Source organism: Ictidomys tridecemlineatus, chromosome 14 (assembly GCF_052094955.1).
Source record: "Ictidomys tridecemlineatus isolate mIctTri1 chromosome 14, mIctTri1.hap1, whole genome shotgun sequence".
NCBI classification, from domain to species: domain Eukaryota; kingdom Metazoa; phylum Chordata; class Mammalia; order Rodentia; family Sciuridae; genus Ictidomys; species Ictidomys tridecemlineatus.
Genome location: NC_135490.1, coordinates 17,035,798 through 17,059,808, shown reverse-complemented (window position 1 = coordinate 17,059,808; position 24,011 = coordinate 17,035,798). Strand labels below are relative to the sequence as shown.

Here is a 24,011-nt window from a genome sequence, read left to right as displayed (position 1 = left end):
TTTGCTTTAGAACACACAAAGCAATCTAATTTTAACAGTTGCTATGAAAGGAACTTTACAAAGAGATCCAACAAAATTGTCTACTTAATCAAAAGACAAACATGCAATCAAGTCAACCAAAATGCAAGGCAATGATTTATAAACCCAGTGAGAATGATTTGCCCAGAAATGAAGTGACTTTTAAGCAAATAGTGATGACTATACATAGTAATGTGAAAATAAATCCAGATGTTCTGCTACTCTACAGGAGATTTCAACACTGACTCTTAAAACAGGAGAGGGAGACCTTCAAGTGATTAAATATTAATAAAGGAAAACCTACTCTTTATTATCTTCATTTAAAAAAAACTACTCTTTATTATCTTCATTTTAAAAGAATAAATAAGCCACTCCCCCATCCCCAGATGACAACATAAACCTAAAACCAGCTCTCAGAATCACCCTACAAATAAGGACAAAAATAAAAGCAATCACTAGCAGTGCTGCATGCTTATTTATGAGCACCTGTGTTAAATTTATTGAGTATTTAATCCAAATATAAAGTCAAATTACTAACTTCGTGATCTTCTCTAGCAGAGCAGAAATTGGGCCTGGCTACTACAACATATGGAAATACTGGCAGTGTTAGCATGGTGAGAGTAGAGTTGCAGGTAGGCAGATGTCCAAAAGAATAGAAACACAATGTCTCCATTGGTGGATCGGTGGATACCAGACATCAGTGTTATGTTGACCTTCAATTCAAGAAATTCTGAGAAATTGTGCACTGTGCAAATCAAACCAAAGCTATTAGGAAATTTTTCATAATTTTCAACTCCAACAGAGATAAACCAAATTTGTTTCTAGTCCCACAAGTCTCTAGCACCAATCTGAAAAAGAAGATGCTAACAATAAAAAGAAGAAAATAAATGGAAATCTACGAGAAAATGACTAGACTAGAAAGTTGAAATTCCAAAAAATTTTGGAATTTTTTGGTATTCCTGAAAGTACCCATCAGATTTATGTTTTTTCCAACAAAAATTCTACTTTTGCTTAAGTTAAGAAGAAACTCCCCTGTTACCTGCATATAAATATTTGCTTTACACTGAAGTAAGCTCAGGTATTGGTTAACTCTTACATATCTGCCGCAGTCTGGCTGGGCACAATTCAGATGTTGAGAGCCACAGCCCAAGGGGCCCCAGCAAACTTCCAGCTGCCAGCAAACTTCCAGCTGCCAGCTGATGATTGGCTCACAGCGGCCCCAGCAACTTCTAGCTGCCAACTGATTGGCTCCTCTGCGGAGATGCTCATTGGGCTGTTTCCCTGCCCTTTCAGACCACGGAGCTGCTCATTGGGGGACTTTTTTGGCTCCGCCCACACAACCCAGCCAATCGGCCTCAAGAGCAGGAGGAGTGGGGGAGGTAGAGAGGCTTGTGGAAGCCGGTGGTGGCAGTTGGGCTCTGAAGGTTTTTCCTGAGGAGCTGTTTTGTTTGGCGTGTGTGGTTCTAAAAATAAAGTTCATTTCTTTTGATAAGTGGCTCCTGAATTGTGCCCAGCCAGACTGTGGCAATATCACTGCAAGTAATTTATCTTCCCTGTAGCTTCCACTCCTGATCTAATATGTGGTAAGAACCAGGATTTTCAGAGGAAATGCATTCCAAGACCTTCAGGAACCTCAGACTTAGGAGTATCTTAAGAGTTCATTACCTTTAGAAGCTTCCCTTTTCCTACAGCCATAATTTTCTTATACTATTATTAGTTATAATGACTGAATTACAGGAATTGTAGTAACTTTAGTTCTTTTCTTTCTTCTCCAAGAGTTCATATTTGATTTCCCTTTGCTCTCTCAGTCAAAGTTAAACTATCATTTTATTCTTGAAAAGTGACAGATTTTATGAAGTAGTAACTAGGTATTAAATATTCTTTGACTTCTTACAGCAGATTCAAATTAGAAGTTAGCATGTAAGAATGCAAGAATGACACATTATAACATTAGGTAAAATGTATTGTATTTGCCAGATGTTCAAAAATGACTTTAGGGACAATAGGGACTGCACTTACAGGTTGACATGATAATGAGATTTTGTATTAAAACCGTTAAAACACACATTACAAATGGAGGAACTATGAAACTGAGACTAATATCATATAAAACTTTTTCATTTTTTTTTAACTTCTTTTGTCTTATAGCTGTTGGTACCCCTTTGGCATTTGAAATAGAAAAATAAACATTCTCTTTGACACAGATAAAATTATTTTAATAACAAAAAGTACTCTTAATAGACACTTGGCCCAATTATTATTATACTAAACATTTACAAATTAACTAGCTAAAATTAAAGTGACTTTGTTAGGACTTAAACTGCCAATAATTTTGCCTAAAATTCCAACTTACGCATTTACCTAGGCATGAAGTTGGCAACCTATTTAACTTGATAGAAGATGATTGCTCGGGCTGTTAAATATGCTGTAGTTGGTTTTTCTGAATTCCTTTTTTTAATAAACATGTTAGAAATATGATTGGATATTCTCTGATTTTTTTTTCTAGGATAATTTTGTCCTAGAAAAAGGAGTATTGGGCCCAAGGCAAAAAAAAAAATCATATTTTCTTACTTAATATGTCTGTCACTATTAACAATACTATTAAAATTTGAGACCTTGACTGTCCTTTTATCTGTGCATTTGAGTGAATTTAAAAAGCTTCTTCTCACAGCTCTTGGCCAGACTACATGTGCATCTTTCACCAATTTCCTTCTGAATGTTTGCTGGCTTTGGATTCACCCTCACATTCTTGACAGCATCCTCAACAGGAGTGAAACAATGACTACTTTGCCTGACCTTATGTGAGCCCACCCTTACCTGGAAATGCAGAATGTCTTCATGGAACCATAGTCTTATTAACAAGCTTGTTGGGAGACACAATTTGTATAAAACAATTGTCTCATCTCTAGCTTTTCCTGCAATTCTCTAAAGTTGATTCCTGAATAAAGTCAGAGAGCAAAGAGTATTCCAGACCCTGTATTTTGCCTCCCACTGAGCTGCTTTTCATTCATTTCACCCAAATAAATCCAAGCTCTCTTGCTCCGAAAGTAAGTCCTGTCTGGACACAAAATCTCATTCAGCAGGAATTCAATCCCAATTCTGTAAGCACAGGTGAATTGTCATGACGGTTTTTCTGGGGACGGTCTGTGGACTGGGGAAGGGGTGAAGATGAAGCTGGAATTAGGTCAAAGAACACACAATAAGTGTTCTTAGAGAGCCTTTCCTTATCTACATTGCCTTGTTCCTCACTCATAAAATAGCTGCTCATCTTTGTCTCATTCACAAAACTCCTAAAATTGCTTTCAGCTCCCTGTCTTATCACTCTATCCCTAATCTTCTTCCTTATCAGATCTTATTTATTTCTTTTATAAATTTTTTCTTTGTAGAGAAATCTGACCCACCTTTCTGCTTACTTTTAGCACCACTTGCTGCCCATCTGAATAGTACGATAAAGACCTGATAAACCAAGAAGAAAGTTTCTTTTTATATACTTTTAAAAGAAGGAAGGAGGGGAGAGCTGAGTTATAGTTATAACAACAAATATCAAACACATATCCATTATTATTATTTTTTTATTTTTTTTAGTTGTAGGTGGACATAATACCCTTATTTTATTTATTTATATGTGGTGCTGAGGATCAAACCAAATGCCTCACACGTGCTAGGCGAGCACTCTACTGCTGAGCCACAACCCCAGCCCCATTATTATTATTTTCTAAATAATAATAATGTCAAAATAAAAAATTTCATGTTACACTGAATGGTGCATTATACCATTGGAAATTAATAATGAACTTGTGTTAGAATCTCATAGCTCTGTTAATTATAAAATCATATTGTCTGTAGGTATTCATCACTATTTCTTCTAAATTATCACCCAGAGATTAAGGTGCTTTTTGGTTTCAGTATTAGCATTGTGATGCTTCTAATCATTCTGTTTATTTTTATCTTATGGACAGTGTAAACCATATAATTCTTTGTATCAGAAACTGGAAGACTTAGAACCAAATTTGGGGTTGTTATTCTGATCAGTGTACTCAAAGGTATGGACCTAATTTTTCTGCTATTATTTTCCCTTTGTCTCATTTTCTTCATTTTATCTCATTTTCAAGTTACATTTATTTTCTAGTTGTACATATATGTGTATGTATGTATATATATATATGTATATATATGTATATATACTTATTTTAATTTATTTTTATATACATATATTTAAATTTACCCCTTACCCATTTTTAAGTGTATAGTGAGCATTAACTATACTCATTGTATTAGGCAGTTTCTTCTTACTGTAATGAAATACCTGAGATGTGCTATTCATTTAGCTCACAGTTGGAGAGCTCAAAGTGCGAAGGGCATAGCCATGCTCTGGCCCCATGGCAGATGGTGTACTGAACATGGAGTAAGGATCACATTTCAAACTAGAAAAAAAAAGCAGGCAAGAGGGGCCAGGTTTTCTCCTTTTACAACCATCTCATGAAAACTACCAAGGGGTTTCATTACAACTGTCCCAATTTCCCAATGACCTAAATACTTCCCATTAGACCCTACTTCTTAAACTCTCCATTACCTACCAGTACCTGAGAACTGAGCCTCCAATCATATGGACCCTTGAGGAACATCCAATCCACATCAAAACTATAGTATTCTGTCCCTAATCCCCAAGAGTGCTTATCTATCTCACATTGTAAGATGCATTCATTCCATTCTCAAGAATCCCAAAGTCTTAACTGTTCTAGCATTGCTCAAAATTCCAAGTCCAAGGTCTCATCTGATTTTAGTTGTGAGACAATAAAAATTAAAAAAAAAAAAAAGGTACATACAAGATACAATGGTGCAACAGGCACAGAGGAAACATTCCTATTCTAAAAGGGAGGAATAGGGAAGTAGAAAGGAGTGACGGGCCCAAAGCAAAACAAAACACAGTAGGGCAACATGAAACCCTAAAGCTCCAACTTGATATCCTAGTCACACTGTGGTGCGGGTTGGGCCCCCGAGGAGTTAGGAAGACTCCCCCTTCAGCCTTGCTTTCTGAGGCTGCAACTCCCAGTGCCAGTGGCTTTCCAAGGCTGGCATGGCCTGTGGCAGGCTCTGCATTTCTGTGGTCTCCCCTACAGCTCTACTCCCACAGCTCCACTGCATTCATCAGGGGCTCCACACAGGGGTCCCCTAGCTTCTCAAGGCTTCCTGGCAATCTCATTGGAAGCTGCTGTGACCCCAGAATTCTTGCATTCTGTATACCTGCAAATGCAGCATTGAGTAGACAATGCCAAGGTCAACTGCTGGCATGACCTGCACCTGGGCCCTCTTGAACCAGGGCTGCAATGGCTTTGGAGCACCTCCCCAGCGAACCAAAAGACCCAGGTGGTCCTGGGCATGCAGGGATGTGAGGAGCTCTTTACTGAAACGATTCTGCCCTGGCAGGTCTCTAAAACAAATTTTCATTTCTAGGTCTCCAGCCCTGTCATGGGAGGGGTCGCCCTGTAGAACTCTCAACTGCCCCCAAGACCTTTCTCCAACTGTCCTGCTGATAAGCATAGGGTCCCCTTTATCCATCCTAAATTCTTAACAAGTGGCAGCTCATTCACCCCCTTTTAAACCACACATTTGCCTCCTCACATATTTTGTTGTTGTTGTTTTTCTCCTTCCCTCAAATATTCTCAATCTTCCTGCTTATTTTTGTTCCTCACTCTCATGGCAAAACTGAATAAAAGCAGCTAGTAATATTCATACCTCAGCCTGATTGCTTTGCTGTTTCAAAATCTCCTCTGCCTAGTAAACTAATCCATCATTCTTAAATTAAGCTTCCATGAAGTCGTAAGGCATGGACACAATGCAGCTGGATTCTCCATCATAGTATAACAAGATTGGCCTTTGGTCCAATTTCCAATAGAATTCTCATTTCCATCTGAGAATCTCATTTCTACGGCCTTTGCTGCTCACATTTCTATCAGTATTCTGATCACAACTACTTACCTATCCAATTGCTAAGATGTTCTAGCTCTTTTCTAGTCTCCTAGTTTTCTGATCTATCTCCAAAAATCACCTATAATGCCTTGCTTGGGATGCTAGAAAGCATTCTAAGCTTTCTCTGACCTGTTTCTCCAAATTCTTCCAACCCTACTTAACCAGTTCCAAAGCCTGCTCCATATTTGCAAGTATGGTTACAGTAACAACTCCAGTCTTCAGTACCTATTTTCTGTCATTTTTTCATTTCCATGACAAAAATGCCTGAGATAAACTGTCTTTTAAGAAATAGTTGGGAGGTATGACGACTAGAACATAGCTCAGTGGTAGAACGCACAGTGCACAAGGTCTTTGGTTGATCTCCAGTGCTGCAAAAAAGAAAAAAGAAAAAGAAAGGAGTTTATTCATCTCACACTTTTGGAGGCTGAAAGTTTAAATGGCAGGGTGGCAAGATCTGTCCCCATGACAGATGGCAGGTGGTGGAGTGTGTGTAGAGGAAGGATCACATCTCAAGCCAGGAAGCAGACAAATCGCGAGAGACCAGGGTTGCTCCTTTTATAACAACTTTCTCATGAAAACAACCAAGGAGTCACACAAGAACTCCCTTGTTCCTCATTTTTTAAAGCTTCCACCAATTTCCTTTAATGACACCCTGGGGACCAAGCTTACAATCACATAGGCCCTTGAGAGATACTCAAATGATATCCAAACCCTAGCGTTCACACTTGAATGTAATCACTCTCCAGGATTCTTTTTATTTTGCAAAGTTGAAATTTTATATCCATTCAAAAACAACTTTCCACTCTCCTCCTCCCCCAGCCCCTGGCAACCCCCATTCTACTTGTGCCTCTGTGAATTTGTCTATTTTATGTACCCATCAGTGAAGTCATATAGTATTTGTCTTTTTGTGACTGGCTTATTGTGTTTATCATAATAGCCTGAGGATTCATCCATGCGATATGATTTTCTTTCTTTTTAAGACTGAGCAATATTCTATTGTATATAAATACATTTTTGTAATGCATTCATCCATTGAGGGACAAAGGGTTTCTTTTACCTTTTAGCTATTGTGAATGATGCTGTTATGAACATGAGTGCACAAATGTCTCTATTAGAAATTATACTTTAATTCTTTTAAAGAATTAAAAAGAAATGGATTGCTGAATCAAAGAGTAATTTTATTTATAAATTTTTGAGGAATTGCTATACTGTTTTTCATTGTAAATGTAGCAATTTATGTTCCCCTCAATAGAGCAAAAGGATTCCAATTTCTCCACATCTTTCCTAAGACTTGTCATATTCTCTCTCTCTCTCTCTCTCTCTCTCTCTCTCTCTCTCTCTCTCTCTCTCTCTCTCTCTCTCTCTCTCTCTCTCTCCTTCTGTCCTTGTCTTGGGTGTGTTTGGGTGTGTGGGTGTATTTTAATGAAAGCCATACTATGGGGATGAGGTGATATCAAACTAGTTTTGAATTGCATTTTCCTAATGATTAGTGATGTTGAGCATAGTTTCTTGTGATTATTGGCTATTTCAGTGTCTCCTTTGCAGAAAGGTCTATATAAGTTCTTTACCTACTTTTGGATCAGGTTGCCTACTTTCTTATTGAGTCATACATGCTGGATATTGACCATTAATATGAACATGAGGGCTGGGGTTGTGGCTCAGCAGTAGAGCACTCACCTAGCACACATAAGGCCCTGGGTTCGATCCTCAGCACCACATATAAATAAATAAAATAAAGGTATTGTATCCAACTACAATTAAAAAATAAATACTAAAAAATATATAACTATGATTTGCAAGTATTTTTCCCATTCCTCAGGCTGCAATTTTCACTCTGTTGGTTGTTTCCATGGATGCACAGCAGACTCTTTTTATGCAGTCAAATTTATTGGTTTTCCCATTTGCTGACTGCTTTAATTATTACATCCAAGGGATCATTACCAAAACCAATGTCATGAAGTTTCTCCCTCTATATTTTCTTCTAGGATTTTCTTACTTTTAATTTAATCACGGTGTATCTTATGTTGTTTGTGTCAACATATTGTTTTGTAAGTTGGGTACATTACCTTAAATTCATTCCTGAGCAAGATAGAAGATATATACAAATACATTTTTTAATTATCCAACTATTTTTCATACCATTTATTAAATCTTCTTCAAAGCAAGAGGCAGGATATATATATATATATATATATATATATATATAAAATATTCAATTGATTTTGTTATATATTTGAATCTTCATGCATAACTGTTTATTCTACGTTAAGATATGCCTTGACATGCTTCACATCTCAAAAGCTTTGACTCAGAACATTAGCATAGCAAAGTAGCTAAGTAATTTTATTTTCTATGAAACTATAGAATAAATCATTACTAGGGTACATAACATTTCCAAAACCACAGATATATAGGCTCCTCTCTAAAAAATACAGTAGGCATGAACATAAATACATTTTCTTTTTATTCCCTTTCCTGCTCTTTTTTCTATTCTTTGTTTTCTTCTTTTGTTTCTTTTTTTTTCTCATCTTCTCTTAGCTTTTTCCTTTCCAGTATTTTCTCCATTACCATCTTTGCTCTACTTTCTTATCTTTATTTTTCGACTTATTAATCTATTATCTTTCTTTTTATGTCCTTCCTACTTTTATCTACATTCCCTTTTTCATCCTATATAAAAAAAATACTTTATAATCCCTTATCTTGAACATAAAGATGTTTTTTGCTTCTATGGCCTCCAATTTGTGTTTTTCCACCACTATTGTCAAATTAAACTTTTAATTCTTATCTAATTTATTTGATGAATAAAAATAAATAAACTTATTTCAAACAGAATAAATAGAACAACAGATTGCAACCCGTTAAGCTGTTTAAGTCAATGAATTTTGATTTAAACATTGCCACAGTCAAGACACTGAACATTTCTGTCAACTTCCTAAAACTCTTTGGACTCCCATGGAGTCAATTTTCCCCTCTTTCCGCCTCTGTCCCTAGCAACCTCTAATATATGACTTGAGTCACTATAGAAGCATTTGCTTTATAAATGGGATTTCACTGTATGTGCTCTTGTAACTGGATTCTTTCACTCAGCATAATTATTTTAGATTTCAACTCTGATGCTGCATATATCCACCGTTTCTTTTTTGCTGAATAGTATTTAACAGTATGAATAGGCCATTTCTCTTATCTATTGACCTGTTGTTGCAGATCTTGGTTTATTATGGTTTGGACCTATTGTGAAGTAAAGCTGCTATCTCTAAACATTTGTATAAGTATTGGTGTGGGTAGATACCTGTTGTAATTAGTCTTGGGTAAATGCATAGGAGTAGAATGACTAGATCATGGTAGGTTTATCTAAATTTATATGAAAGCTCCAAATGGTTTTCATTTTTACAATTCCTCCAACAATGTACAGAAGTTCCAGTAGCTCTGTATCCTTTTTGGTACTTGACACCATTAGCACTTTTAATTGTAGCTTTTCTAATGTGTACATAGCGATATGTCATTGTGGCTTTAATTTCCGTTTCACTGATGATTCATGACTTGAGGCAGCTTTTCCTAGGCACATAGAAAATCATATGTCTTTTCAAATGTCTTCTTAAATACTCACACCATTTTTGGTGAATTGTCTATATATATATATCACTGATTTATAAAAGTGTAGAATTCTTTATGTATTTCCAATACAAGTTCTTTATCCAATATTATACTTTTCATTTTCTCTTTCTTTGTGTCTGAGAGAAAAAGTTTTTAATTTTTATGAAGTCTGATTTATCAACATTTTGTTTTATGAGTTGTGTGCTGTTTGTGTCTTTTCTAAAAAATCGATTCTTACTCCAAGGTCAGTGATTTTCACCTATGTTCTGTTCTAGGAGTTTTATAATGTTTAGTGTTTTATAAATCACTTCAAGTGAATTTTTTATATGTGGTAAGGTAAGGGTTGAGACTCATTTTCTTCCATGTAGCTATGCATTTCTTCCAGAACCAGTAAAAGAAAGAAAGAAAGGGAAAAGAAAGACATTTCTTTCCTTGTTAAGTTATCTTGGCAGTTTTGTAATTAGTCAATTGACCATGTCATCTGGGTCTATTTCTGTGCTCTTTATTCTATCCCACTGATGAATTAGTATATTTCTCAGGGTTTGAGTGCTATGGTAAGGTCATTTTCCTTTGATCTTATTTTCTGATAGATTATTCTTTTTAAAAGGACATCTATCATCATTGTTTTACTCAGAACCCTTCACTGATTACCCACAAACAAGGTAGAATATGTAACCTGACACCACCCAGTGTTGTGGAAAATATTTTTTTTTTACAGATTTGTCACCTGCCTCCTATTCCCAATTAAATTATTTATTCATTGTTCCAAATGTGTATTCCAGGCTTGTATATTTCAAATGTATATTCCAAACATACATAATGTGGAAAAAAGACCAAATGGGGTACAAAAAAATTAGTATATTTGAGCATCAATAAGAAATAAATGTTATGATATGAAAAGACTTATGCATTAAGCAAATGCAGAGTGGCTTTGGAGGGTAAACACAGGACTCTTGCTGGAAATGACAGATGAACAGGCTTCCATATAATGCTAGGATGATGTAGTTAGAGCACTCTGAAAATGCAAGGGACATTCTCAGGAGATGGTGAATTCCCTGTTACTAGCAGGGGCCAGATGATCACCTATTGAGAATTGTGAATGGGATAATAGTGTCAGATGGGGGTTAGATCAGGGCACCTTTATAAGGTTCCCTCCAGCGTTGAGACTGCATAAATACACATTCAAAATTTATTTATCTTTCTGTTGTTAAATATCATTTCACAGCCAGAAGAGTCTTCCAAATCATTTTTGGCTAAACCAGTGAAATATTCCATTTAAAACTTCATTCTTCAACATGCTACTCATGAACTACTGCTGAAATTAATGGGAGCTTAAAAAAGAGAGAGAGCGCTTCTGCTACCACATTTCCCATCTGCAGTTCTAGAATCATGCTTCATGGGACATTATTAATGTATCACTAAATAAGAGAAGCCATTTGTAAATGATTGTGCACGATTATTCTTTGTCATATCCATAAATTATATATCGGGCGCTCCTAGTTGAGTGGATCTAAACCGGTCAGGGCAGCAAGAAGCAACAGCTTTAGAATCTTTTGAGACGATAATTAATTTTCAAAATGCCAAGGCCAATTGGCAATAGTTAACATTACCCCCAGAGCACAATCATGGCCTAGATGCCATGGAGACAAGTTGCCCTGTGTTGCCTATAAATGGATTCTCAGAAAACCTAATTTGAAATTACTGCCTTTAATTATACTGCTGATATAAATAACTTTGATAAAATTAGTGCAGCTGGCCTCCTGTTTGTTTTTCCCATTTAAATGCACTGTACAATGTAATCATCTGAAATAAACATCCATTACAAAGAATGCTTCATTTCAAAGAACATATTATTCTGCTCATCCAGCCAATTGTTATTTTCCCCTCCCCAGCCCCATTTCAATCTTGCACCTATTAAAGGGATGAACAAATTACCAAGCTCTCATAATGTACCAACTAGCAAATTAAAACAATACATTGCTGCTGAATAGGGCCATGCGTTTAAAAGATTTTAATTCATTTTTATCCTCAATTACCACGTTTTCTCTTTAAACAGGGCCTGCCTGTTTCCAAATTGTTAAAAAGACATGTTCTTCTCTACATAATATAATTATGTCATTCCCTAAATAGAAATCCATATCTTTAGAAGGAAATAGAAGGTGAGCATTCATTTGTTGGGCTTCTTGACTCTAAAGTCTGAGAAAAGGGTCTCAAGACTTAAATGAAACTTTCACTTCATTTATTCTGTTACAGGGCAGAATTGGCTGTCCTGTAGAACAGACTGGAGCCCTTTCTTCTTTGTTCACTGTGGTGTGATTGTCATCTCTATCGCTACTGCAATCAGGACAGGATTTACCAAGGTCAATTCAACTCAGTTCAACTATTACCAAACTCCATTCTACCCCACAACTCTTTATTAACTACCCACTATACCCAAGACACCATGAAGATTTCCAGAATGAGCAAGACGTGGCCTCTTTTGCTCTGTTCTATAGTGAAGAAAAAAAAAAAGATTAGCTATAGAGCTGTGTGGCAGTTTGGAAGTGGTTAGACAAGGACACAGATGATGCACTAAATGCTAGAGCAAGATTAATACCATATGAGAAGTTAAAAGGGTTCTTGGAGTTCAGAAAATGGGTATACATAAGGTTAGGAAAATTAACTGGCCCTCGAGGGAAATTCCAAGGCTAATTCTTGCTCTTCTCTGTAAAGTCATGGAAACAAAAGTAGGGGAATGTTTAGGAATAGCAAATGAGCTAGTTCTTGCTAGGATCTCAGAATTAAAAGAAATAGAGGAAGTGAAAACCAGAAAAATGAATGGAATTCAGAACACAGAGGCCTAAAATCCCAAACTGGATGTATGTATTTAATTTATTAGGTAGTAATGAATTATTGAAGCCCTTTCAGGAAATGAAAAAATATATATATTTGGGTTGTACTTTAGGGAGGGAAGTTTCAAATTCCTGTAAAACATGGGTCAAAAGGAGAAAAATGGAAGGCGGTGAGAACTGTGAGAATATCTTCCTATGTCTCAATAATTAACTGCATCAAGTTGAGGAAGGGGTTGAGCGAGATCTGACATTTGATGTGCTTGCAGTCAGACTTAGATCAAGCACCAGAGCTACAACCTGAGCATGGGAGATACCCCAAGGCCAGCAGGTGCAGTGGCAATCATCAACTGATTTATCCTCCAAGTATGTAACTCAAACTCTGTTACATGGACTCATGGACCCAGTACCCACCGATAATACAGCTCCTCCCGATTGTCCAGTCTCTGAGTTTATGTTCTACCAAAAGTAGAGCCTAGAACAAGTGCTTGTGCAAGTAGTTTGTTTGGGAAATGCTTCCTTGGCAGAAAGAATGAGAGAGGAGGAGTGAGACAGAAAAATAGAAGAAGCCAGTGGAAGGATATGGGCCTCACTGAAGTGGCAACAGGGATCAGCAGGATCTCCTAAGAAATGTCAAGGCTGTAGGCAAGTGGTGAGCTGGTGTGTTTATTCTCCACCTTCTGCCTTCCTTCAATTGAGGACTGTATAGGGATTGCACCTTTTATACTCTGGGGTACACTTGTACATAGGCTTTCACAGAGTGCCCTTGGCTTGGTTGAACTTTTTCTCTTTCATAGAATTTCCAAGACAGCTAACAAATGTATAGCCTTATAAACACCACTGGCCTTGTAGATTATACCCAAACTAAAGCTACTGCATGCTTCTCACCACCTGAACTTTGTCCAGGAATCATGATGCTACAGCTCACTTGGCACCATCTCCACCCCATCCACTACCAGCAGAGAGTGTTTTGTTATGTCTAACCATGAGTATGATCCAGCTCCTAAATTCCACCACATCAGTCTGCTTTCTAGCACAACTTCTGGTGTCAATTTTCTGTCGATTTTGGTTTCACTCAAAGCAGTACCTGTATCAAAGATTTTGGTGCAACTGGTGTGTTTGAAAAGTTTCCCAGGAATCATAAATGGTAACATACAGAAGGATGAGATAAGGATGGGAGGGGAGTGAATTTTTCGACTGCATTTTGAAGTTAGTAATGGAAGACTGATTCCCATGGGGCTCCGGAGAAATATCCAAGATGACTTCGGAATTTTCCACCTTAGGAACAATAAGATGGGTCACTTGGCCACAAGCTCATAGTGTCCATTTTTATTAAGGGTTTTCTTAGGGGTGTTAACTCCCACGCTTTCAAGCTTGAACAAAAACATAAGAAAACCCAGAATAAGTAGAAACCAAGTGACACTCACCTAAGGTGGGGCACTGTCACTGTGAGGTTGGCTAGCATGCTTAAGGAACTCTTCACTAGAACCTCAGGTGTCATGAGAAGTGTACTGAAAGGATGTGACCCTGGATACCTGGGTATCTTCTGTCCCTCAATCTAGCTCCCAGGAAGTCTATGTGTTACTAGGCAGCCTAGGTGCTATGAACCAACCTCTTCTATTTCACAGAATGTTCCCTCGTCATTACCCAGGAAGACAATCCTTGCTCTCAGAACTAGTCTTATGATTTCCTGGCCATAATGGTTCAATCTGAACTATCGACAAAGCTTATCTTGGACCTGGTTTATATTAATAGAAGCAAATACCAGTTTCTGTTGAAAAACAGGAGGTGACATGGTCGGGTGTTTCAAACTAAATTTTCTGCCATGCCTTCCCTGCTGACAATAATTATTCTATCTCGCTTTTCAATGCTGGGTTTCAACAGGAAATATATCCAGGCTGAGTTTGTTCTCTGCACACCAACATAGCGCCATCTACTAGCTCTCTGGGGCCTCTCCAGGCCAGCTAGATTCCCCATTATTAGTTGTGCCTTATTTTTTTTAACCTGCTGAAGAACCTAGCCCTGCTCCAAGCCACTCTCCTAATGGTGAGAATTGCCAAAAATTGATTTTCCCCTTTTGAAACCATGTTCGACTCCTTCCAAACCTTGGTGTGTCAAAAGGGGCATTCAGATGACTTGCTCTGCCATTCTCTTCCACTTTTTCCTGCATACACCACTTTCATTCCATAGGATTATAGATTTCACTTCAAAATCGTTTTCCTCTATATCTAGATGTTGTCCTCAGATCATGGTGCAGGGGTTTTTATGAATGCCACCCTGCCTTTGGCATTTAGTATTTTTTTTCTTGAGCTTCCATTATTGCTGATGTGGGAAATGTTTAATTTAAAAAGAGAAAAATAAAAATGACTCCAGTCACTATGGCTTCAGAGCTTAATTGCATTCAGTTTTGCAGCATTTCTCACCCTGCCCTTTCCATTTCCTGAGTGCACACGGAGCAGGGGCCTCTGTGCAGATTCTGTCCTCTGGATTCACCAGATCTGTTGTAAAGTGCTCCTGGCCTGGGAGCTGGTGGCCAACTTTCCAAATACAGTTGAGCAAGGCTCTGGCCTCCCACCTATTTCAGTTTGCACAGGCAAAGCAAGGCTTCTTGACTGGGCAGTCTTCCCTGTGTCCCACTGTTAGCAAGTCACATTCACTTTACTCTGGTGGACCCTACTTGCTCTCCCTGGTGAGCAGTTGCAGCTAGCTTTCACATGCCCAAGAAAGCACTGATGATGTCTGGATTTCCTCACTCTCCCGCCCCCTCAGGACGAGAAAAGGCAGACCTCCCGTCTATCCTCTTCTGTCCCTTTTACCTTCCCACAAAGGTGCACAAGAGGCACTGCTCTAGCTGGCTGAAAAGCTGAACTGAAAGGAACAGGCTTGAAGAGCAAGGCTGTGCTTTGGCTTCCCCCAGGAATATCCCGATGATTTTTCCACATACCTTGCCCTACCCCTGCCTCTCTTCTCAGCCTAGGTTCAACCCACCGTGGATAAATGGGCGATGGAGATAGTGGGATTCACCCCTTGTTCTTTTTCCCCTGTCTTGCTCTTCAGCAAAAAGACTGTGATTTTACTTCCTGCACACTAGAATTGTCCCTGGGTCATTCCTTCTCTCTCCTTAGACTAGGGTTACAGTAAAGCTGTGTCTAGAATTCCAGGATCTCTTCTAGCTATATGAAAATGAGATCCAAGGATGAGAATATTCCCAAATTCTCTCTCTCTCTCAAAAAAAAATCAAACTTTCAATATTATCTCACTGGAGTCTCAGAAAAACATCTAATGTGAAATTTTAAAAGCAAAGCTGTGTCTCTTTTGACTAAAGCCAGAAGTTCGTAATTCTGGATGCACATTATAGTAACTAGGGCAGTTTTTAAGAATAGTGATGTCCAGGTTTTGTGTCCAGATCGCAGTCCTAAAAGATTCTAGAATCAGGCTCAGGGAAAGATATTTTTTTAAACTTCCCAGCAATTCTATTGTTTAGCCAGGATTGAGAGTCACTGACCTAAGGCTGTCACGTGACTTTCCCTCAGGGAAATACCATTGAGTCCACGTGTCCATGTCCATGATTTATGAGGAATGCATAAAAAGAATTTTAATATTTCAAGCTTAATGTGCTGTTACAACCCTAAAACATTCTACAACACAGACCCACAAATTCATGTTATCATCTTACCAATCCTTTCGAGCATATGTTACTATTCTGTATTTAGTTGAAAGGTGATGTGGAGCTCAAAGAGGTTAAGTAATCCCTGGAGACAAACACAAATCTTTATTCCTGATATTAATAGCCACCATTTACAGCATTCTAAACATGATTTTTAAAATGAACCTCCTATTATTAAGATTTGATATAGAAACAGATCATTTGCAAACTGAAGACTTTCCGTAATCCTAAATCATAAAGGTAATTACTATCAATGATTGGCTGTGAACACCTACAAGCTTTTTGTGTCATATGCAAAGACATCAATAAAACACTATTTCCCCTAATAAGATCACACTGTATGCAATTTTGAAACTTAATTTTTCTCTTAAACATATATTCTACAGCCGGGCACAGTGGCGCATGCCTGTAATTCCAGTGACTCGGGAAACTGAGGCAGGAGGATTACAAATTCAAAGCCCTGTGAAACAATTTAGTGAGGCCCTAAACAACTCAGTGAGACTCTGTCTCTAAATAAAATATTTAAAAAGGGCTGGAGATGTGGCTTGGTGGTTAAGTGCCCCTAGATTCAATCCCCAGTCCCTCCTACCACAATGTTTACCAAATTGTCCTCCAAGTAAGTGCAAACTTACAATTACTTCAACAATATATGACAATGATTGGTTTCCACACCTCAGTGACACTAGGTGGGTATCAGCAATCTTTTTTGAATGTGCTCATTTGCTAAATGGAAGTGGATACCCATTATTAACTCAATTTGCATTTGTTCACTTATTTAAAATTGGACATCTTTTTACATAGGAATTTTGATCCTTTGTATTTCCTTTTCTGTGAACTACCTATCTGTGTGTTTCACTCATTTTTCTATGACATCAATTGGCCTTTCTTTATTGATTTGTGAGAGATTTCTGAATGCCAGAGAAATATGGTGTTATTTGTGGTTTTGAGTCTTGTCTGGTTTGCCTTTGAAGATTAGCTGAAGTGTCTCACCCTATATTACTTTCCAATAACTGTGTAATGTATGGCTGCAGACTTGCTGACTGTGAACAACAAACATTTATTATCTTAGAGTTCTGGAGGTTGGAAGCCAAACATGGGCTCCATGGGGCTAAAATGAAGGTATCTGCAGGGCTGGATTCCTTCTTCAGGCTCAAAGGGAGGACTCTTCTAACGTTTTCCCAGTATCCACAGACCATTGGCAGTCCTTCACTTCGGGCCTTGTCCCTTTCCCTTCAAGCCATCATCCGTGTGGCATATTTCCTTCTCTCTGACCTCTACTCCTCTATCCTTTGTTTTTGCCATCTGACTTAATCCATTGCCTCCTTTTTATTAGGATCCTCATGATTATATTGAGCCTACCAGGATAGCTCAGGATAAATTTCCCATTTCAAAATTCTTAACTACATATGTAAAGTCCTTTTTGCTGTGTATGGAAACTTGTCTACAAGGTCCAGAGATTAGGATGTGGACATCTTTGAAGGACTGATATTCAGCCTACTGGACCTCCTCTTCCCATGTTTTTCTAATATCTTGAGTAAGAATTAATTTCTCTTTCTCTCTGGACCCCACAATTCTCAGCATGAGATGGATTCCCATGTTTCTAATGTGAGAATTTTCAGAGCTTCTGTGAAATTTGGGTTAATCTTTTTACTCTTATTCTTACTGTCCTGGTGACTTAGCTGTTTATCTCATCTATGCAGTCAGATAGGCCTGAATCTACACTGGTAACTCACTTGGTTTCCTCATGTGTGGAGGGGGAGAAGCTATCCTGCTGGATAAGAGAACAGATGGCAGAATCAGATTCCCGGTCCAAATCTCTGCTCCACCACCTACGAGTGAAAATCTGAAAATTTCTCAGTTTCCTCAACTGCAATACACAAATAATTACAGTATTTACTACATGCCTTTACTATATTAATTGAATATGTGGAAATGGCTTAAAATAATGACTGGCATAAATATTTACTAAAAACTAAAATTTATTATTTCTCATTGTGAAGTTATTGTAAGAATTAGAAATGGTAGATAACACCACAACAGAAAACAACACAATGCACAGGGTAAATTACCAGTACACTCTTGCTTTCCGTTTATCGTCATCTTCTGTGTTAAAAACAATAGCTTAAAGAAGTCAAATAAAGAGAATGCGGTATTTCAAAGGTAGAAAATGTCGTGAAATGTATTCAACTTTGTGATAATAACCTGAATTATTTCAGGCTCTCATCCTCAAGCTCGATATGTCACAGGGTTAAAAACATATGAAAGGTCAATACTGTTGCAATGGAATGATTTTATTAGTTCCACTGATGAAATGATAATTGTGTCAACCACAGGCTTTTAAATATTACAAAGTGTTTTCAAATATATTGTCTCATGGGGCCTCAGTGTTAACTCAAGGCAGTATGTAGCAATCTCATGGCTATTTGATTATTTCAGCTCCCCAGATTATTATCATCTTTATCACATAACAGCATTTCACTCCCTTGGTTCATGGGCTCTTCCATTGTTACCTATTTGTTTCCCAGGCAAATTCAGCTAGTCCACTCAAATGATTATAGTAAATAGAATAGAAACTTGTGGAATCATCTTCCTCTATGGTGTGAAGCAACAGCAGAGTGGTACAGCAAATCAGCTGTTCCAAGTTCCTCAAAATGAGTTTTACTTTTGCAAAAGAGCCTCTGACTTCCTGCATTCTGTGAGCTGCACTGTGAGCAACATGACTGGCAGCCACGTTTGTTGTAATTTTTTAAATATGTGGAAAAAAAGCAAGATATCGACCATGTATTACCTTAACCAAGATGCCAAATTATCTAACTTGTTTCTCCAGGCCAGCAGCCCAACGACAGGGGCAGCTCCCAGGAGCCAGTCAAGGTTGTCTGTCTGTCCATCCACTCAGGACATTTGCAGGTAAGTGCTGAGCAAATAATCTTATTCAATATTGCTTAGACCCGTGTTTTGTGTTTTTTGTTTTATAGTATGAGAATGTGTAGCTCTTGCTTCTGCTTTATTTCCCTCTAGTTCACCTCTCCCCTCTAGTTCATTTTCTCCTTTTGATCTTTATTTACCAGCTTCTGGCCATGCTATCATTTTCATCATTCTTTTTCTTTCCCTCTGTCTTTCCATCACTTTCCTCTCCATTCCCATCTCCCATCCTTGGCCTGCTGCTTTGTCCAGATCTTCCATCTTACATGACATGTCAGAAGATGCATTTGAGCACTGCACCCCTGTCGTGGTGCTGGGTCCTGCTAGGAAGGAGTGTGGTAAGAAACCAGTAAAACACAAGCCTAGGAGGAGGAGAAGGGCCTCGGAGAGATACAAGCATGCAGAAGAACAAATAAAAGGGGGGAAAAATGACTTTCACCTTCAGATCTCAAGCCCCAGATGGAGAGAACTTTACACAGATTCTTCAGACTCGTCTTCCACAGATGAGAATCACTGGATTCAGACAAAAAAGAGAGCCCAGGTTAAGTTCCGACTGTCACGAAGAAGGAGAAATAATAATAAGCCCTGTGGAAACTCGGCTGCGTCTTCCACTCCTAATGGAATTGAGCTTGTCCATCTGGGATCCAAAGGTGAGAAGCAGCAGGAGCCAAAGGAATGTGAGAGTTGCTCTTTAAACCTCTGCAGAGGAAAAGTCCTAAGGTACCAAGAAGGATCCTTTGAGACGAAGAGACCCTCAAGGAACCATGAGAGAAACAAAGTTAGATACCACCGCAGGGATTCTCAGCTCTTGCACAGTCTTAGGCAAAATGAAACAATCAAGAAAGGATTTTCAGAAATGGATTCCAGCACTGAAATACTGGCAGTTGCAGGAGGCAGCCAGTCCATGGACAATACAGGGCTCCAGGTGAATAACGCTATTCAGAATCCTCCAGCCACCTACGATGATCACTTAGCAGTGTGCAGGTCAGTTGCTATAGAGATAGACTTGATGTCTTCCTAGTAGATTTCTTCCTGCTGTTAGTGGGTATGTGTTTGTGTGTGATCAACCCTCAAAATGTGGCATTTATTCATGCTGTTATTTGTCTGATAGGCTATAAGATGATAACATGAGAAAAGCTGGGTATGTGAAGAAGAATGCAAAAGTATCTGGGCTTTCAAAAGCTGTTACAGAATTAGGTTTCTTCTTCCATTTCTTATAGTTGAATAATCACCTATCCTGGAAAAGGGATTACCAAAGCACTTGAGGCTTGTGCCCATTCCACTTAAGACAAAAATAATGGAGAAAAAATGAGTAAGAAGTGTGTGGAACCTTAGATCATTTCATGTGAATCTGGTGAACTGTTAGCATCCTGACAGAAAGCTATTCATGGCTTAGGTTCTTTAATGTCAGATTTTTTTGCATCAGAAAAATCTCCTGTGCAGTGGGCTCTAATTTGTTCTCCAATTGCCTGACTCAGCAGGGTCACTCAAGACTGAAAGGACAGAGAAACAGTTCATGGACATTTCAGTGGGGTTACTGAAGCCTTTAGGGCATGAGAGCACATTAACTTTGCTGATAATCACACACTAAAATATGTCAACTTTTGGACATTTCATAGCTATGATATTGCTTTCTTGTACTTTTTACCCCAGTGCACCCATTTTCAAAATAACACAACATCAAAAAGAAGTATATCCATGATAGTAGGCACAAATGAGGTACTTAAAAAAAATTTAAAATTATATCCAGTCATTTAAACTGGATTCTATTTGGGAGCAAGTGCAGATTTTGTTGTATAAAGCATGTCTGTTTGACTTTATTCTCATAAAACTGAAGTTACTTTATAAAACGTGTGTGTGTGTGTATGTGTGTGTGTGTGTGTGTGTGTGTGTGTTTGTGTGTGTTGCATGTGAATCACATGAATGAGAGAAAGCTATCCAGGCCCATTTGGGGCAGGGAAGCAAGAAAAAATAATTTCTAGATGTGAATAACATTAGGGTTTCTCTGAAAGTTCTGTAAGATAGTTATTCATAAAATGTTCATTCATTAATTCAAGCATTTATTATGCATCCAGCTTTACCCTAGGCACTGAAAATACAGTGCATATTTGGATAGTTTCTGACATGATAGAGCTTATAGTCTCATGGAGAACCCAGACATGAAACAAATTATTTCATAGTTATTATATTTAGAGTCATGATAAGGAATCTGGGAGCACAGAAGCTCAGTTTATTCTGGGAGATCAGAGAGAAATTCTTCTAAGGAAGTGACAAGCTGACCAAAGCTCCACATACAACAAAACTTGATCAAGGAAAGACGCAGGAAGGCCGTCCAGGCAGAGGATGCCAGGAGGAGGGAAGGAGCCTGAGAGCAGGGAACTGAAAACCTGCTTTTGTGGTCTGGGTGTGTCAAGGGAGGGGAAGCAGACAGGGAAATAAGGATGGAGAAGTGGGATGGGCTGGGCTACACAGGGCCATGTTGGGGGGTGTAAAAGGCATTTAAAAGTAAAGTGACACCATTTGATTTATGTATTAATGCAAGTTTCCTACAATCTTTTAAATATGATTTAGGCATGCCTTTCCTGAACATTTAAGGCATAGGCTAAACATCATTTGTGGTCTAAACTAAGAGCTCCCCACTTGCAACCATCTGTTGTCATTTCCCAAATCTACTTCCAGCATTATTTAGTAAGACAGCCAAAGAAGCTAGCTTTAAACTTAAGGATAATTGGAGAAAAAAAGTAATGCTAACAATTAAAGTCATGGTGACTGGTTCCTCTAACATGAATACTACTCTGGAGGAACGTTTCCACAGACAGGATACTTAACTAAATGAAACTGAGATCAGTGGGCTATTGCTATTATTTCCTACTGTGGATTAGCACCAAAATACACCATCTAAGCAAATGCTGTGGGCAGCATATTATACCGAATGCTGAGGATAAAAACTGGCAAAAGACTTGATTTTTTTTTCCTTTAAGCAGCCTATTTCCTAAGTGGGAGAAATTGAGTGCACACCTGAAAAGACAAAAGTTTAAGGTAGCACAGAGTGAATGTAAGAAAGAGAACTATTATAGGAATCTGAAGAAAGAAAACTCTCCAGAACTGGGATGATTTAGAAATCCCTTAGAAAAGGATGGGAATAGGGCTGAGAAAAGTAGAATTTTGACTGGCAACATTTCCTGGATGGTGCTCCAGGTACTACAGTCAGGGAATATATTATTAGCTCAGATAGGGATGGGGGACTGACTGTGCATTTAAGATTTTTTTTTTATGAATTTGTGTGGCTGGGTTAGAAGATTCACATAGATTGATAACAACGAATGTTTTTTTTTAAAGACATTTTGAAGAAAATATCGACTCATTCTGAATTGTTGCTTCTGTAACTCTGCTTCCAAATGACCTCAATAAAAAACTTTTAAGTTCCAAGTTTTTGCTTTAAAAGCTGAGGGCGGGTCCGGGGCCCTCTCTTAATTCATCTTCAGTCAGACTCCATCTTCAACACAGTTCTGCAGAGTATGCCTCTAAGGAATAAAAAGGTACTACTACTAAAAATAATACAGAAAAGCCTTTGCTAAATAAAACAGGCTGATGGAGTGTCGCATAGAGAGGGCCACCATCCTTGTCCTTGAGTGTGCTGATAAAGGAGCCTCGATTTAGGAGGAGTTGTGGAAGAAGTATCCCACTGTGCGTTGAGCAGGATGCCTGTTCATGGATAAGGAAAGAGAAGAACAAACGGCATACTGGCATTCCACCAAGTGAACAGGAATGATCTTAGTGACTAGATTTGGTGAGAGCATAAGACAAAGGAGTCAAAGGTGACTCCAAACGTTGAGAGTTGGGAGACAGGAAATGCTGATGTTATTGGCACAGGCAGGAGAGGTCAGGGGTCAGTTGACTTGAGAAAGACATTATGAGTTCAATTCTAGGCAGGCTGTCCATGGATGTAGTGACATTCTGGTGTCAGCTGTCCAGCAGACAATACGAGACATAATACTGAAGTGCAGGAGAGCAGGCAGAGCCGGGTATGAATAATTTTTCCATCATCAGTGAATAATACACACACAGCATCACAACAAGCCACTGCTTATGTGTAACTGCATATGCTAACGTGATGTATTAACACAGGGAAATAGTTATTAAACACAGAAAGCTTCTCAAGGCCAGGGGAGATATAAAGGCCATGGTAATTATTCTCAAGGAGGTGACAGCAATGTCCGGAAAAGTGAGTTATCTCTACAAAAGATCATATATGAGTGAAGGCTCCAAGCAGATAGAGCCTACGCACACCAGGGTGCCCAGAGAGGTAGATGACAGTGACAGAGCAGCAATCGCCTGTGAACTGGCACTCCTGTGCTTCAGACATGCATGAGCAGGATGGGATCAGCCACAACCACAAAGCAGAAGCAGCTCGGAAGCCCTTCCTCCTTTTCTGTTCCTGGCATTTAGTCCTCACATGGACACTATATCCTCTTTCACACCCTCATCGGGACTTATTGAGACATAGCGTTTCTATCAGCCAATTGTAACATGGAAGGAATGTAAATCACCATGCTGTCGTACCCACAGCTGTGCACAGTGGGAAAATTTTGCCCTTTTTACAGAAAAAAATACATATATTACAAAAGAAAACATGAATAAGAACATCTTAGCCCCTCACTGAATTTTTTTAAGGCCTCTAAGTTGCCCTCAATGGCACGGGCAAAATCTTTTATGATTTTCAAGTCCCCCCAAGATCTCTCTATCGGGTCTGCCACTTCAGCCCCAACACACGTCATTCTCCGTCACCTATCAGTGCTGGCCTCTTCCTTTCATGACCGAGGTTGGCATTGCACTGTCTCTGACTCTCACCAGACTGATTCTTCATCATTCTTTCTCAGTTTAAATGTCATTTCTTTGGGGACACATGCCTGACCTCCTAACAGTCAATCCCCTTGGCCGTCACTTCCATCATTTTTAATTGCTAAATATCAGTGTTTTGTGATTAACTGTGTCAGATTCACCCACTGCCA

At 38.6% G+C, this 24,011-nt stretch overlaps 1 protein-coding gene across 10 annotated transcripts in view; it reads left to right on the top strand.

Annotated features, from left to right (window-relative positions):
* The window catches only part of Marchf1 (membrane associated ring-CH-type finger 1), a 712,326-nt gene that overhangs the window by 613,295 nt on the left and 75,020 nt on the right, over window positions 1–24,011 (top strand). For 8 of the 10 annotated variants that reach the window (XM_040293440.2, XM_040293424.2, XM_078030953.1 and 5 more), the window contains 2 exons: window positions 18,905–18,984; window positions 19,252–19,983. In XM_040293440.2, the coding sequence (XP_040149374.2) occupies window positions 18,905–18,984; window positions 19,252–19,983 (812 nt within the window). The remainder of the gene's footprint in view (window positions 1–18,904; window positions 18,985–19,251; window positions 19,984–24,011) is intronic. The other 2 variants (XM_040293477.2, XM_078030954.1) reach the window with 1 other exon arrangement.